The sequence below is a fragment of the Tupaia chinensis genome, unplaced genomic scaffold, assembly GCF_000334495.1.
Source record: "Tupaia chinensis unplaced genomic scaffold, TupChi_1.0 Scaffold000443_1, whole genome shotgun sequence".
Classification (NCBI taxonomy): Eukaryota; Metazoa; Chordata; class Mammalia; order Scandentia; family Tupaiidae; genus Tupaia; species Tupaia belangeri.
Window position 1 is genome coordinate 648,106 of NW_006159948.1, and position 18,390 is coordinate 666,495.

At 39.2% G+C, this 18,390-nt stretch overlaps 1 protein-coding gene across 1 annotated transcript in view; it reads left to right on the forward strand.

The window, feature by feature from the left end:
• Window positions 1-18,390, forward strand: part of SCAF4 (SR-related CTD associated factor 4) — a gene marked incomplete at its 5' end in the record, with an annotated part of 79,141 nt that overhangs the window by 29,347 nt on the left and 31,404 nt on the right. Inside the window, 5 exon segments of the mRNA XM_027774493.1 lie at window positions 2,577-2,712; window positions 5,221-5,360; window positions 5,951-6,127; window positions 16,009-16,190; window positions 16,538-16,646. Of these exon segments, the coding sequence (XP_027630294.1) occupies window positions 2,577-2,712; window positions 5,221-5,360; window positions 5,951-6,127; window positions 16,009-16,190; window positions 16,538-16,646 (744 nt within the window).

The window sequence follows — 18,390 nt, forward strand, 5'->3', positions numbered from 1 at the left end:
GTAGGGCACTACCATGAATAGATCTTGCAGGAGTGGAAGTTACTTGGAGTGAGTGAATGTGAAGCCCTAACGCATTACCATACACTACAGTGGACTTTATAAACACTGCCATTAGGCTACATTCAGTTTATAATAATTTCTGGTCTTTAACAATAACTTAACCTTAGCTTATGTAATACAACTTAACTTTTTTTTATAGTTTTTATTTTAAAACTTAATTAAAAAAATTTTTTTCACAATGATAATATACACACATGCTTAGGTGACACCCTCCACATGGCTCGGTTAAACTGTACTCCCATTCCTCCAGCCCCACTAGAGTCCTGGGCCTGCACCCAGTGTATTTTCAGGCTGAGCAGGCCAGGGCTTCAAGCTGCAGATGACATTGTGAAAGGCCGCATATTAGATCTTGCACATAAACAACTGTTTGTCCATTTTGTTCCTTACCCTAGCATGGCTGTCTGCTTCTGTAAACCTACTTGCTCTTCCCATGAGAAAATATCTTGTGCTAGCCATACAGAAAACTGCATCCAGGACGACATCCTATACCTACTACTGTCTTTACTAATTAATTAGCCCAAAACCCTTTTGTTTAACAGTGTAACTGCTTGCATGGAAACCCCACTCCCCTCAAAAATAATTAACCTAACTTCATTCAACTTCTGTAACTACTTACATAAGAACCCCTGCTAACTGACCACCTATAAAAAGACTACTTGAACTTTGGTTGGGGCTGCAGTTCTGACTCTTGGCCCCCAAGCTTCAGGCTGTAGTTGTTGGCCAACTAATAAAGACTCCCTTTAAACTTAATCTGGCTTTGACGGTCAGTCATTTGGTGATACTGTACAACAACATGTAGCTTTTAGTGCCACAGTAGTTCATTTTAGCTATTGCTACTGGTTGTGACAGAGACTAGGCCTTTTAAAAATATTTTTGACTTGTAATAACAGCTTAAAATTCAGGTATGTTGTGCAACCATGCAAAAAAAAATTTTTTTTCTAATTACCAGAGGGCATATGTGCTGCTGAGGAGGAGTTAAGTACCTCCCAATGTGGCATAGTCATGCTATAGTCCCTTCTCAATTTCCCTATCCTTTTAGAATTCAGAATTTAGGGCACATATACATAGGTGTCCAGCATGTTTTTCAAGCCACTAGGACTGAAATTCAAACTGCAGTCAACCATGTGGGATTTGGCCTCTTTAACCACTATTCTGTCAGGCTTGTTCTCTCTATATCCTTATTCCGTAAGCTTTTCCTATTTTTGAAAGTTCTCTTTTTTCTTTCTTTTTTTTTTTTTTCCCCTTTTATCTTTTAAGCATTTTGTTTAAAGCTAAGACACAGGGACCAGCAGGTGGCGTAATGGTTACATCACTTGACTCTCACATGGTCAACTGCAGTTCGAGTCCTGGACCCAGTGGCTTAGACTCATGCCGGGCATATGTGTGCACATCCTCAAAATCCCGAGAGGAGAAGTGAAAAGACATAAACTTACCCAGTAGCCTAAGCATACATAGTCAGGATCTGATGATTCTGTGTCATTATCTTCCCCACGTCTTGTTCCACTGAAAGGGCCATGATAAACAAAGCCAATATGAGATAAAGCACAAGAAAAAATAGTACCATTAAGAGATGTACTATAGGAGATGGATGAAACTGCTATTAGTGTAACGTGGCATTTAATCCATGATAAACTTTTCTTTACATATTGAAGACATGTACTCTAACAAAAGTATAATATACATTAACAGTCACTAAGTGTTTATGTGCTGCTATTTATACCACTATCAACACATTAGGTTTATTTATACCAGAGTCACCACAAACACCACAAATTACGACAGACTGCAACTTTCCAAGCTACTAGTAGGAATTTTTCGGCTCCATTATAATTGTATGGGACCATTGTCATATATGTACTCTAAATAGGTTGGGATATTGCACTGGTACTCAGAATAATGAAGAATGGAGACATTTACAATAAATAGTATATACATTAGAGATTTAAAAATTCTGTGTTTGTATTCTTGGAGGAGTGCTCTTGTGGGGAAAATGAACAAAAAAGCCAAGATGATTCCTTGAGAAGGAAATATAAATTGTACCCATGAGTAACAAATCTTCTCTGGATCTCCTCCTTCGTATTGCCATAAAACAACTTAACTCTTGATTACAGACTAATTTTTAATGTATTTAAACTGCCATAATCATCCTGATCATCCTGAAGAAATTCTCCTTCATTTGCTTCTCTAAGATACTGTTTTTTGTGGGTGGTGGAGTTTCCTTATAACTAATGGTGGAGTTTTCTTATAACTAAATAAAATATAATGAATACTTTTACTAGTATATTTCTATATATTCTCTCAGTCTACATTTCATCTCTGTTCCTTAATCTTGATTACTCCACCTAAGAAAAGTCAAAATGGTTTAGTTTAACTGGGTTGTGATTCTGATGGATTTTTTTTTCCCTCTTTATGAAACAGACTTAATGTTAGCCTAGAAGGCTTTTTTCTTTCTTATAATAAGTATAATACGTTATTTATGCAATACTTATGTGTTTGTATTTTCTCGTACATAACAGAGTAAAATAGTTCGTGTGCTGAATCTTTGGCAGAAGAATGGAGTTTTCAAAATTGAAATTATTCAGCCTCTCTTGGACATGGCAGCAGGAACCAGTAATGCTGCACCCGTAGCAGAAACTGTTACCAATAATGAAGGTATGGTCGAGCGTATTTTTTTTTTTTTTTTTTTTTTTAGACAGAGATAGAAAGCAAGAATTCACCCCCCAGGGGGGATGGTCATGCCGCAATCCCTTCTCCATTCTCCTCTTGCGATCTTGGGCATGCACGCACATGCGCCGTGCGTGAGTTTTAAGCCACCGGGTCCAGGACGCAAACCGTGGTCAACCACATGGGAGTCCAGCGACATAGCCATTATGCTAACCACTGGTTCCCTGGTCAGGCGTATTTGTGAGCTTATATAATAGTGTAATTTTTTGTACATAAAAAGTTTGGAGTCTAGGGCCAGCAGGTAGCTTACAGGTCAAGGTGACTGGATCCCATATGGCTGATAGCATGGTTCTAGACTCAGACATGGCAGCTTGAAAAACACACTGGGCACATGTGTATATGTACCCAGATTCCCAAGAAGAGCAATGGAGGAGAAGGGATTGCAGCATGCCAGCCCCTCTGGGGGGTGATCTTCCCTTCCTCCCTCTCTTTCCTTCTTTCCCTCTCTGGTGGTTGCAAAGAGTGCAACAAAAGGGAACCAGCAGTTAGCGTAATGGCTATGTAGCTGGACTCCCACGTAGTCGACCGCGGTTCGTGTCCCGGACCCGGTGGCTTAAAACTCACGCCGGGCGCGTGTGCGTGCTTGCCCAAGATCCCGAGAGGAGAATGGAGGAGAAGCGATTGCAGCGTGACCATCCCCCCTGAACAAAAAAGCCAAGATGATTCCTTGAGAAGGAAATATAAATTGTACCCATGAGTAACAAATCTTCTCTGGATCTCCTCCTTCGTATTGCCATAAAACAACTTAACTCTTGATTACAGACTAATTTTTAATGTATTTAAACTGCCATAATCATCCTGATCATCCTGAAGAAATTCTCCTTCATTTGCTTCTCTAAGATACTGTTTTTTGTGGGTGGTGGAGTTTCCTTATAACTAATGGTGGAGTTTTCTTATAACTAAATAAAATATAATGAATACTTTTACTAGTATATTTCTATATATTCTCTCAGTCTACATTTCATCTCTGTTCCTTAATCTTGATTACTCCACCTAAGAAAAGTCAAAATGGTTTAGTTTAACTGGGTTGTGATTCTGATGGATTTTTTTTTCCCTCTTTATGAAACAGACTTAATGTTAGCCTAGAAGGCTTTTTTCTTTCTTATAATAAGTATAATACGTTATTTATGCAATACTTATGTGTTTGTATTTTCTCGTACATAACAGAGTAAAATAGTTCGTGTGCTGAATCTTTGGCAGAAGAATGGAGTTTTCAAAATTGAAATTATTCAGCCTCTCTTGGACATGGCAGCAGGAACCAGTAATGCTGCACCCGTAGCAGAAACTGTTACCAATAATGAAGGTATGGTAGAGCGTATTTTTTTTTTTTTTTTTTTTTGTCTGGAGAGGTTTTCTCGCTATAGGGCACGTGCACTCGCCAGGAAGACAGAGAGAGACACAGAGATAGAAAGCAAGAATTCACCCCCCAGGGGGGATGGTCATGCCGCAATCCCTTCTCCATTCTCCTCTTGCGATCTTGGGCATGCACGCACATGCGCCGTGCGTGAGTTTTAAGCCACCGGGTCCAGGACGCAAACCGTGGTCAACCACATGGGAGTCCAGCGACATAGCCATTATGCTAACCACTGGTTCCCTGGTCAGGCGTATTTGTGAGCTTATATAATAGTGTAATTTTTTGTACATAAAAAGTTTGGAGTCTAGGGCCAGCAGGTAGCTTACAGGTCAAGGTGACTGGATCCCATATGGCTGATAGCATGGTTCTAGACTCAGACATGGCAGCTTGAAAAACACACTGGGCACATGTGTATATGTACCCAGATTCCCAAGAAGAGCAATGGAGGAGAAGGGATTGCAGCATGCCAGCCCCTCTGGGGGGTGATCTTCCCTTCCTCCCTCTCTTTCCTTCTTTCCCTCTCTGGTGGTTGCAAAGAGTGCAACAAAAGGGAACCAGCAGTTAGCGTAATGGCTATGTAGCTGGACTCCCACGTAGTCGACCGCGGTTCGTGTCCCGGACCCGGTGGCTTAAAACTCACGCCGGGCGCGTGTGCGTGCTTGCCCAAGATCCCGAGAGGAGAATGGAGGAGAAGCGATTGCAGCGTGACCATCCCCCCTGGGGGGTGATTTCTTGCTTTCTGTCTCTATGTCTCTCTCTGTCTGGCGAGCGCACGCGCCCTACAGTTGAAAATCTCTCAAAAAAAAAAAAGAGTGCAACAAAAAAAAAGTTTGAGTCTTTATTGGTTGAATTTTCCTGTGAGAAGGGAAGTTGAGTCTTTGAAGGTGTGACTTTCTTCCCATAATTCTCACTTCTAATAAAAATATACTCTTCTGATACTTATTACAGTATAAACTGTAATAGTACAGTTTGTGTATTTTACTGTATGTTAAGCTGGATGGAATATTAATAAAGTAGCTTGAAGTTTAAAGGGAAATTGTAGGTTAACATTTTCTTAGCATGTCCTTTTCTTTTATTATTAGGCTCACCGCCACCTCCAGTAAAAGTTTCTTCTGAACCCCCACAAGCCACTCCAAACTCCGTACCAGCTGTACCACAGTTGCCCAGCTCTGATGCTTTTGCCGCTGTGGCTCAACTGTTTCAGACAACTCAAGGCCAACAGGTAAAATACCTACTCACAAATAAACTGTTTCCAGGGTTGGGTACTGTTGCCAGTTTCTGTTTGCCATTCCTCCTTATTGAGCGCATTCAAAAGAGAAAATATGTCTGCTTTTTTTTAACTAGAAAAAAACCTTCATTATCCCTGTCAGTACATAGGGATAATAGGAAAATGTGGGACATGAAGAACAGCATGGTTTGAAATAGCAGTACCCATTCAAAGAGAACTTAAGAACTGCTGAGTGACTGGTGGTGTTTGGTGCTCATCATTCAAGTACATACCATTGATTTAAGTTATTTGGATTGGAGAGAATTTTTCTAGAAAATTTTATTCACGTTGCTCACAATTTAGTCTATTTCCTCTTCTCTTTGACCATCACTTTATATCATTTTTAAACATTGAGTGATACATGTTGTATCTCTGCAATATTCATTCACAGGAAACTTAACCATTAATAAAAAGTCATTTTTTTTTTTCCAGTTTACTCTGTGCCTATGCTATTTTGAGTCACATAAGATTTTTTTTTTCTGTAAATTAACTTGGTACTATGATTATACTTTGTTGTGTGGTTTATCAGTTTTCCCATTTTTAAGCTTCAGCAGATCCTTCAGACTTTTCAACAACCTCCAAAACCACAGTCTCCCGCCCTTGACAATGCTGTGATGGCTCAGGTTCAGGCTATCACAGCTCAGTTAAAGACAGCTCCTACACAACCACCTGAACAAAAAGCTGCTTTCCCCCCACCTGAACAAAAAACTGCATTTGACAAGGTACGCTTCTCTCACATAACCCACCCACTGTTTATATCACTCATCTTGGATTGTGGGAGTTATTTCTTCTATAGCTTCTCTGTGCATTGTTCATTTTATTGTTTTGTGGTTTGAGGGGATTTTCTCCCTTGACATCAAAACATTGGCTATTTTTCCTGGTTATAAATGTGTGATACTCACTACAAAAATTTGCAGGGGATACAAGAAAAGTGAGCAGAAGATTCTTCATTAATTCCCCGTACCTAAAGTTTGCTACTATAGCATTTTGCTGTATATCTTTTTAGAATTAATTTCCTGTGGATATATTCTTTTCCTTTATCTACTTTTCCTTTATCTGGTCATAACATACACCGGCTTGTTTTAATCATAATACTCTTATCTGTTGTTGTTAAGGTTAATGGATTTAGATCTACATTTACTGAATGCTTATCAGTAGTATTTCATTAATTATATAGACATATCACAGCTTATCCAGTCTTCAACCAAGAAATAATCAAGTTGCTTTCAGTTTTTTCTATTATAGCTTAATTACAACATCTATAATAAGAGGGTTTGTATTGATTCAGTATCTTTTAACTGCTCTGTTAGGTGTTATGGTTTGTTAGGCATGTTTTAAGAAGCTGCCAGGAGAAGGATATGGGTATACTGAAGAGGCAGAGCTCAGAACTGCTTGTTGAAATTTTAACCCAAATATCTCAACTTTCGTTTGTTTTACATTGTATCTCTTGGGTTGTTGGAAGAGACATGATGTTTTTCTGTGTAAAAATGCATCATGCCTTTTCCGACAACCCAGTATTTATTGGGCTTATGGCCATATAAAATTTTATTTCACTTTTCAGACTTCACTGCAAGAACAAAAGTTTGAAAATCATAGAACTAAGTATCTTTGGTTTTATCATCTTTAAAATTTCTGATTTTTTGCAACATTCTCATTTTAAAATGTAGGAACGTTGTCGTCAATAGTTCACTTTAAAAATCCATGCGGTAAATACTGGTTTTCATTATATCTTAGTGATTTTTGCATGACTGCTGATTAAGAGACTATTGCATACAGTTTGTTCGTTTTTTTTTTTTTTTAGAGGTTTTTGCTATAGAGTGCGTGCGCTCGCCAGAAAGACAGAGAGAGACAGAGAGACAGAAAGTAAGAAATCACCCCCCAGGGAGCATGGTCACACTGCAATCCCTTCTCCTCCATTCTCCTCTCGGGATCTTGGGCACGCATGCACATGCCCCCAGAGTGGGTTTTAAGCCACCGGGTCTGGGGCTCGAACCACGGTCGGCTACATGGGAGTCCAGTGACATAGCCATTACACTAACTGCTGGTCCCTGCATACACTTTCTTTTTGTTGTTTAAGAGGTTTTTCACTATAGGGCACGTGCACTTGCCAGACAGACAGAGACAGACAGACAGAGGGGATGGCCATGCCGCAATCCCTTCTCCTCCATTCTCCTCTCGGGATCTTGGGCACGCATGCACATGCCCCCAGAGTGGGTTTTAAGCCACCGGGTCTGGGACGCGAACCGTGGTCGACTGTGTGGGAGTCCAGCGACATAGCCATTATGCTAACTGCTGGTTCCCCCTGCATACACTTTTTTTTAGCAAAAAGATAGAATACATGTTTGTAGGGAGAAAGATCATAAGTAATACTATAAAGCAAAAAGGGAAGCAGTTCCATACTACTTTGAACAGATTGTTTGCAAATATTTTTTCACACCTTTTTCTGCATGTGGGAACTTAAATGCATATGCACTTATGTTTATTAGACTTTTGTGTTGAGATAAAGAAAATACTCTGCCTGTATTAAAGAATTCTGGGGACCAGCAGGGGGTGTGGTGTGGTACAGGTGCTGGATGGACTCTCACATGGCTGACTGTGCTTTGAGTCCCAGATCTGGTGGCTTGCTTTGTCACTTTCTCTTTTGCTCTCGTTAGCATGTTTGTTGTGTAGCAAATTTTAAAAAATAATAATACTGCTAAGTAAAATAATACTTTAAAAAATTCTGGGTTTTCTCTTAATAGCTTTATATTTTTGGTTTTTATGTTTGTTTCTATAGATCTTCTGTAATGTATTTTAGAATAAGGTTCAAGACAGTTACATTTTTTTTTTTTAATTTCTAAATTTGCTATACGGCATGTGTATGCACCTGGAAGAAACAGGGACGGGGCAGGGGGAGAGAGAGAGAGAGAAAGAAAGTGAGAAAGCAAGCCACCAGGTCCAGAACTTGTACTCCGGTCAGCTATGTTGCAGCCCAGAGTCTCAAACACCAGACCACCTGCTGGCCCCAAAATCTTTATGTTTAAAAAAGCCATCTTATGGGCACCAGGTGGAATAGTGGTTATGTTGCTAGACTCCCACATGAGCTGACCTTGGTTCGAGTCCTGGACTTGGTGGCGTGAAAATCATGCCAGGCGCTTGTCCATATGGGCCCCCAAATCCCTAAAGAAGAATGGAGGAGAAGGGATTGCAGTGTGGCCATTCCCCCTTAGGGGGGTGATTTCTCACTTTCCCTCTCACCATCTCTGTCTCTCTTTGGCAAGTATACATATCTTAAGGCAAAATCCTGTAAATAAAAAAAAAAAAAAAACAGTCATTCCTATCTCCCTACGTTTTCATACACTAAATTTCCATATATTCCTATGTCCGTCTCTGAACATACAGTTTTCTGTCACACTTATTTCTTCTGTAACAGTCTAAATATATACTCCTTACATGCTGTATTGTATTTCTAAATACAATCCACACTTACTCTCTTCAGAGTTTCTTTAGCTATTCATAGTTATTTGACTTAAGGTTCTCCAGAGAAACAGAACCAATTATGTCTGGATAGAAATAAGGAGCTTTAGCTTAAGGAATTGCCTCACACAGCTGTGGTGCACTGGCATATTTGAAATTTATAGTGCAGGCTAGCAGGCTAAGAATTAGGTGAAAGATAAAGTTGCAGACCTTAGTCTGAATTCCAGGGTTGACAGACTGAACCCTCAGGCCGGTTCTTGACAATTCCTTCTTCAGGAAATCTTGATTCTTGTTCGGTCTTTAGCTGATTTTTTGAGGTCTGTTCATCATAGAATCTGCTTTACTCAGTTTACCAATTTAGTTGTTAATCTCATCTAAAAAAAATTTCTTCACAGTACCATCTGTATTAGTGTTTGACCAAACTACTGACACTATATAACCTAGTCAAGTTGAAACATAAAGTTAATCATAACTGCATACTTTTCCAGGTGAATTTCAGCATAAATGTTAGAATTAAATGTTAGAATTCTTTTGAATAGAACTGGCCCAGTAGTCTAATGATTAAGGCAACTGGATCCCACTTGGTCGACCATAGTTCAAATCGCAGCCCTGGCAGTTTGAGAAACACTAGGCATGTGAATGCCTACAACCCAACAGGATGGAGAAATGGAGGAAAAGCCATTGCAATGTGACCACGCTCCATTGCGAGCATGCTTTCTCTGGAAAGCACATGTGCCATCTGGCACTTTAAAATAAACTTGAGTTTATAGGTTAATTGAAGAAGAACTGATAGCTTCTCATGAAGAACCTCCATTTATTGAAATTTCTTAATAATTTAATGTATATGGATCTCATGCATTTTTTTTTTTCATAAGTTTCTTTTTCTTTAGTAAGAGATTCAGGTACCCCTGACCTGCTCAGGATCTTTCTATACTGTGATCCTTCCTTTAGCATATCAGCCAGCCAGGAGGATTGCAGATGTATCTGGCATTATTTTAGGGCTACCCAAGATCCCAATCCATCCCTTCTAGGTGGCTTCAGAGCTCAGTAATGCTCTACCACTTGCATTATGGCAGCTAGGCCTTAGTCTTTTTTTTTTTGAGAGATTTTCACTGTAGGGCGCGTGCGCTCGTCAGACAGACAAAGAGAGACATAGAGACAGAAAGCGAGAAATCACCCCCCAGGGGGGATGGTCACGCCGCAATCCCTTCTCCTCTCGGGATCTTGGGCACGCACGCACACGCGCCCGGCGTGAGTTTTAAGCCACCGGGTCCGGGACACAAACCGCGGTCGACTACGTGGGAGTCCAGCGACATAGCCACTACGCTAACTGCTGGTTCCCGGCCTTAGTCATTTTTAATGTTTCATAGCACTTGGTGAATAATGCCATAGAGAGAAACTATGATTATTTTATCTCATCGTCACAGTATTACATATTAGTTTTCTAGTTGATCCTTTCGACTTTTCTAGGTAGCTTCTGAATTTGACTTTTTAACATTTATGCCTTTTTCTTCTTCTTGTATTGATGGTTAGGACTTCCAGAAAAAATATCAAGTAAAGCCATGATAGTGGGCATCTTTATCTTGTTAATTTGAATTGTAGTTCCTTTGGTATTTTACCTTAAGTGAAATGGCCAACATTTTTAAAATTTAAATGTATTTACATTCATTCACTGTACACCATTGCAGCATACGGAATGAGATTTTCCATCCAGAATGCACTGTATATTGGCTAAATCAAGCACATCAACATAGGTGTTATCTTCAACAAATAATTTTCCATTTCTTGTTTCCTGTATGTTTTGCTTTTTTTCCATCCTTGATTCCCTATCTCTTACCCTCTGCCATCTCCCACTCTCCACACTGTCCATCTATGGTTGCTTTCTATGCCTTTCCCCCCCCACATTTTATTGACTCACTAAAGATCTTAGTTAATCTAAATATTTTGAATAGCAAGCACAGCTGATATATACATATCCATGAACGCAAGTCTGACTTTACACATAAAACCTCAGTGAGTAGGATGAACATACTATAAAGTAGTACCTAGGTGGGACTATATATCTTACTGCAGTCATCAAATAGGTATTTTTAATGCTTTTTTCTTTTTTTGTTTTTTAAGTTTCAAGAAAAACAGGTTTTTTTCCCTCTGAAACTTTCTTTTTTAAACTTAATTTAAATTCATTCCCTAAGCATTGTCACAGCATAAAAATGTGATCATTCATGTTACCATCAAAATTTTTCCATTTCTAGTATCCTTTTTTTTTTAAACCCCTATTTCTGACCCTCTGTCCTTTTCCCACCCTCTTTTCACACTATCTGTGGTGTCTACAGTTGTCTTCCATTCCTTTTCCCCCCACATTGTATTGATCACACAATTTCTTAAATTATCTTAACTACTTTCAATAGCAAGGTCAGCTGGTAATTTCAAGAAAAGCAGTTTTAACTTAAAGAAATACTAAGGAACTTTGTTTAAAACTTAAAGCCAGGAAACAGGTTAGGATTCTGTTCAAATGGTAGGTATATGAACCTATTAACATCTCAAGGAGGTGTTATCCTTAAAGGAGACAAATCCTTAAAAACAGACAACAAAGCCTACAAGAAATTCAGCAATGTTTTAGTCAGAAGTCAAAATTCTATTTCACCAGTTCAGTCTCATGTACTTTATTTTCTGTTGTTCAATTTTCCCAATTAAATTCTGGGATATAATATTCAACTCCATACTGTCTTCCCATATGAAGGATAATCTTGCCAGGTACAGTATTCTTGGTTGAAATTGCTTTTCCCTTAACACTTTGAATATATTTTCCCATTCTTTCCTTGCATTGTTTCTGATGAGAGATCTCCTGTTATCCTGATGGGATATCCTTTGTAGGTAACTTGATGTTTTACTCTTGCAAATCTTAGTATCTTGTCTTTGTCTGTGGTTTTGGTCAATCTGGCTATAATGTGTTTTGGAGAAGATCATCTTGGGTTGATTCTATTTGGGGTCCTTTGTATTTCTTTGGACTGGATCTTTGAGTGCCTCTCTAGGTTTGGAAAGTTTTCTTGCAGGATTTCATGGAATAGATTACCAATGCCCTTATGAGACTCTTTGCCTTCTGGGATACCAATTATCTGGATGTTTGGACATTTGATGATATCTATTATTTTTTGTATATTATTCTCATTTTTGGAGGGCCATTTTCTCAGTCTTTGTGGTGGATTTTTCCAGACCAGCAATTTTCTCTTTTACATCTGAGATTCTATTTTCTGTATGATCTAATCTGCTTTTTAATACTTTCAAGGGAGATTTTTACTTCCGGTATTATAGTCTTCATCTCTCTTTTTTTTTTTTTTTTGAGAGGGCGCGTGTGCTCGCCAGACAGAGAGAGACATAGAGGCAGAAAGCGAGAAATCACCCCCCCAGGGGGCATGGTCATGCCGCAATCCCTTCTCCTCCTGGGATCTTGGGCATGCACACACACACGCTCGGCGTGAGTTCTAAGCCACCGGGTCCGGGACGCAAACCGTGGTTGACTATGTGGGAGTCCAGCGACATAGCCATTACGCTAACTGCTGGTTCCTGAGTCTTCATCTCTTAACAGGTCCATTGGATTCTTTTTTTAAAGTGTGTAATTCCTCTTTTAGATCTTGCAAGAATTTCTCCACCTCCTGAACTTGTCAGCTCCTTCTCTTTACTCTTGTGCAGTTCATTGTCTTCTCTTCCATCTTGATTAGCTTTGCCATTATGAATATTTTAAATTCTTTATTGGATATTTCCATAATTTCCATTGAACTGTCTGAGGATGAAAAGCAGTTATTCTTTTCCCTGGGAGGAGAGGTATGTTCTTTCTTTCTCATATTTCTTGTGATCCTGTGGTGATTTCTAGTCATCTGATGGATGGTGTGTTTCTTCTTAATTCTTGAAGTTCAATCTGAATGTTCAAGAGCGTGCAGAAAGAGGTGATCTGTAATCTCTTTGACTTTCCGTTGTGATTCGTTTGTGCAGCAGATTCAGTAGATGCTGAGGAATATGTTAACCCTAATAGTATTTGCATGTCTGGCTATAGTTCCCCATAGATCCATCACTCAAGTTTGTGGGCTGGAGGCTGAATTATCAGTAGGAAATCTTCATTTCTTTTTTACTCTGAAATCACTAGTTCGCAGGAGCCATGAGGAATCTACTTCTGGAGGCCTGCCTTATGCCTCTCCTGCCCTTAAATCACTAGTTCTCAAGAGCCATGAGGAATCTTTTTCTGAAGGCCTGCCTTTTGCCTCCTGCCTGGGTGAAAGCGGAGAGGGGATTCCAACATTTGTTAATTATACCAAGTTTAGGAAATGGAAGTCTATTCTTTGCCTTTTATTTAAAAGGTCTGTTCTAGTCACTGGGAATAATGTGTCCTATTTTAGCTGCTTCATAGAGCTTCTTTTATTTTTCTGAAAAGCAACAAAAATTTCTTTTTCAATAGACCTTAATTTAATGTTTTCATTGCTTTAAGTGTTTAACTCTTTTTTTTTTTTTAAAGAATTACTTATTGGGAACCAGCAGTTAGTGTAATGGCTATGTCGCTGGACTCCCGCGTAGTCACCTGCCGTTCACGTCCCGGACCCGGCGGCTTAAAACTCACGCCTGGCGCGTGTGCGTGCGTGCCCAAGATCCCGAGAGGAGAATGGAGGAGAAGGGATTGCGGCATGACCATGACCCCTGGGGGGTGGTTTCTCACTTTCTGTCTCTATGTCTCTGTCTGGCGAGCGCACGCACCCTATAGCGAAAACCTCTCCAAAAAAAAAAAATAAAGAATTACTTACTTATTTCCATTTTTTATTAGTATTATTTTTTTAAGTTGACCAGAGAGAGAGAAACGGAAAGAGAAAGCTGCCAGGTCCAGATATCAAACCACAGCCGGCCATGTGGAAACCAGCACCCTTAACCACCATGTCACCCGCCAGCCCCTAGATTTTAAAACTTTTTTAAAGAACATACCTATGTGCAATAAACTGCAAATGTAATATATTTGTTCTTTGTAGACAGTGTAGACCAGTTTCATTTTGGCTCCTATCACTTACTGTCCTGTTGTTGAGTTTCTGCAGTGTCTGCATTCACCATTATAAAATAATGATGGTAGTAACTATCAATATATTTTATTGTTGTCATGAGTGTTAGGTTGGCTAATGTGTATTAGACAGCAAAGTATTGCAGTAGATCATGTTCAGAAAATCTTAAATTGTTCATTTATAATAGCTTTATTTTTAAAAGAATATTTATTATTTTAATACTTTCCGGTTAGTTTTATTCATTGCTATTCTTTTTGTTTAATTTGACCAGCGAGAGAAAGAAAGGAAAAGTGAGAAAGTAAGTTACCAGGTCTGGGACTCAAATTGATGTCGGCCAGGTGGAAGTCCAGCGCCCAACCACCATGCCACCTGCTGGCCCCTATCATTATTATTGTTGTTGTTGTTATTATTATTATTATTATTATTATTTTAATATGACCAGATAGAGGAAAAGTGAGAAAGCAAGCCACCAGATCTGGGGATTGAACCACACAGTTGACCATGTGGGAGTCCCGCACCTTATCCACCACACCACCTGCTGGCCCCTATAATAACTTTAAATCACCCGTCCTATAAAGAAAGAAACCCAAGTTAGATCTAGCCTGAAGCACTTAGTTCTTTATACTATGTTGGCCAAATGGAGGACATCCCTTCCTAATTTAGAAATCTGTTGTTCATTAAAATAGAGTAGAATCTCTAGGCAGAACCATCACAGAACACAGGTTTTTCGAGGTGGAAATTTCATGAGCAGGGCTAGCCTCATTTCCTAGTGATTAAGGGAACCAGAATCCACATGGCCAACTGTGGTTCAAATCCCAGCCATGGTGGCTCACAGATAACACTCTGGGTTTATATGCATACATAGCCAAAATCCCATCCAAATGGAGAAGGAATTACAACATGACCACACCCTACTGGCAGGTTTGCTTCTCTCTTTTTCCCTTTCTCTGGCAAGTACACACACACTCTGACAGTTAAGAAAGAAAGAAATTCTTGAGCAAAATAGGGCACAGTTTGAAAGAAAAGATTGCTCTTTGGGACCAGTTTCTACCTCTTGAATCTGGCATTCATTTATAGTATAACCTTGGTTACATTTCTTAATCTCCAGGGCCTTAGTTTCCTTCTCTATTTTTACGAGGAGAACCTGTATCTGTATTGCGGGTTTCTTTTTATATGAAATATCTGTTCTGTGTAATCTCCTGAAACACATTAATAGATGTTCAACTGTTATGCCTTCATTTCTGAATAAATCTTAATTTAAAATTGCTGATTTTCTAGCATGTGATCTCATGAAGTAATCTGATTTTTTTTGTGTGATGAAACTATTTTAATCTGAGGTAAGCTGTAAAGTTTTAAGAAAGAAGCTAGTGAGCAAGTGATGAAACTACTTTGTACCCCTATCTTAATATGGTTGTCTTTTCTGTTTCTCATATTAGTATTTCCTTTAACTCATTAATTTTTTTCAAAAGAAAGAGGAAGAAAAACCCTCCAATGGGCTTTTTATGCCACTGTCTCTTAAGCTCAGCCATTCCAGATCACAGGTGTGTGCACACACATTCCTGGCATATGTTCATTATGTTTGTGGAAGTTCTGGGATGTGAACCCAGGACCTTTCCCATGTAGATTCACTTGTGTTACCACTGTACCATGAACTGACCCCTATATTTGTTTATTTTTGAGCAAACAGTACAACAATACGTGGACAGTTTTATTTATGCATTTATAGTGATGGATTTTCTTTTTATACACTTTGTAACTGACTAAAAAGGTGTAATCATTTTTATGTACACAGAGTTCCACAAGTTTTTAATCTGGGTAAAAAACAATTGTCTACTACTAAATGAATTGTTAAACAGATAAAACTAATCAGAAATCATTAGGCTTAAAATTGGGGAAGAAAACTGTAATAAAAATTTTAATCTTTTCCAAAATACTTTTGTGTAGAAATTGTTTATGACCAAAAGCCAATGTCCTTAGAGGTATGTGGGGAAATGAGATTATTCATAACAGCATGGTAGGATTATAAGTGATGGTAAACATCTGTTTTTTTTTAAGTGTTTTGTGCAGTGAATCATTACCTCAGTTTTAAAATATCGACATACTTATTCCAGAAACTACTTGATAGATTTGATTATGATGATGAGCCAGAAGCTGTGGAAGAATCAAAGAAAGAAGAAGCTGTTGTAATCACGACTGCAGCACCAGCCGCAGCCGCGCCCCCTGCACCTGCTGCTGCCGTGCCCACCACCACCACTCCCGCTGCCGCCTCTCCCCCTCCTCCACAAGCACCTTTGTGAGTTTTTCTTTTAATTCTTCAGCAGGTAAAAAGTTGGTCATAGTCTTAAAGTATAATGTAGGTAACATTTAGCAATAGGCACAATTTTTAGTAGTTATTGCTCTATAAAATTGTAATATTATCAGTTTTCTCCCGAATAGGGAAGGGATTCTATCAGATTTAAAATAAAAATCGCTCTTGTGTTGGGAATAATACTGAATATATAAATTAATAAATGAGTATATGATTGAATAAAGTATTGATTACTACTAATGACTCCTCAGCAACATTCTGTATGTTTTTGTTATTGTGGCTAAGAATCTTAGGTGTTTTTGAGTAGATAAAGAGTACTCATCTTTTTTTAGTGGATTTCCTGGAGATGGCATGCAACAGCCAGCATACACGCAACATCAAAATATGGATCAGTTTCCACCTCGAATGATGGGAATACAGCAGGATCCAATGCATCATCAGGTATAGGATTTTTTTTGCAGCTGAGGGTTTTTTTTGTTTGTTTGTTTTTGATAACTCAAGATCTACTTATTAGAGCTTATGGTTTGCACTTCACAGACCATTATTTAACTTTGGTGTTAGCTAACTGGTAGTACAGTTCCGTTAAAAGCTGTTGAGCACATTAACTTTTTTGAGTTACCTTTTGCTTTAATTATAACAAGGATACCTAAATATTATATTCTCATGTTTTAATAATAAGTGTGTTAGTTGAAATAGTTTAATGAGGGGGATCAGCAAATTGCGTAGCAGTTACATCGCTAGACTCCCACATGGATGACCACGGTTTGAGTTCTGGACCCAGTAGCTTGAGAATGACATGGGGCACATGCGCATTCATGCCCAAGATCCCAGAAGGAGAATGGAGGAGAAGGGATTGAGGTATGGCCATCCCATCTGAGGGAGGTGATTTCTCACTTTCCCTCTCACTTTTTCTCTCTTTGTCTCACAAGCACATGTGCCCTAAGGCAAAAACTCTTCTAAAGAAAAAATAGTTTATGGGACTGGTAGGTGGCATGGTTAAGGGCACTGGACTCCCACGTGGCTGACAGTGGTCAAGTCCCAGGCCTGGTGGCTATAGCTTTCTCACTTTCTCTCTCTCTTGCTCTGTCCCTCTATGGTCAAATTCAAATAGATACGTAAATAGATAAATAGTTAAAATAATTCCTTAAAAAATAGCTTAATGAGAAATTATGGTTCTATTAGAAGAAACTGACCTATTTACTTCTACTTAGTTCTTTCCCTTGCAGGCCTTTTTTTCCTGTATGTTGGATAATGAGATACTTTTAAATACCTTCAGTTTTCAACATTCAAGGATACAGTTTGAGGGCCAGCAGGTGGTGTGGAGATTAAGACTCTAGGTCCCACATGACCAACTCTGTGGTTCCAGTTCTGGATCCATTGACTTAAAAATCACACCAGGCATGTGTGGGTGCTTGTGTGCCCTAAATCCTGGGAGGAGAATGGAGGAGAAGGGATTATGGTACAGCCATCGCCCCAGGGGATGATTTCTCACTTTACCTTTCTATTGCTTACATGTGTGCGTTCTTTCTCTCTCATGAATGCACACACCGCTATAGTAGAAATTAAATAAATAAATAAAAGGCTTGAGAGAGGGAGAGCATGCTTATAAAAGAATACAGTTTGAAGTCTGCAATAGAACGGACATACGGATCATACTGTAGCGTTGTAGGAAGTTGTTAGGAGATTTATTCATTGGATTTATTTCAATAAATTCTCTAATTCAGGGGTCAGTAGGTGGCATGGTGGTTGAGGGCGCTGGACTCCCACATGGCGATACCCAGTTCAAGTCCCAGACATGGTAGCTTGCTTTCTCACTTTACCTCTCTCTCCCTGTCTCTCAAAAAATTTAATAAAGTTAGATAAAAATAGATCTTTTTCAAAATAAATTCTCTAATTCATAATTTTTCAACTTGGCTGGATATGTAAGTTATAAGTGTGTGGAGAGAGGCAGCTTAAGAAATAGATTCTGGGGAACCAGCAGTTAGCGTAATGGCTATGTCGCTGGACTCCCACGTAGTCGACCGTGGTTCGCGTCCCGGACCCGGTGGCTTAGAACTCAACGCCAGGCGCGTGTGCGTGCGTTCCCCAGATCCCAAGAGGAGAATGGAGCAGAAGGGATTGCGGCGTGACCATCCCCCCTGGGGGGTGATTTCTCGCTTTCTGTCTCTATGTCTCTCTCTCTCTA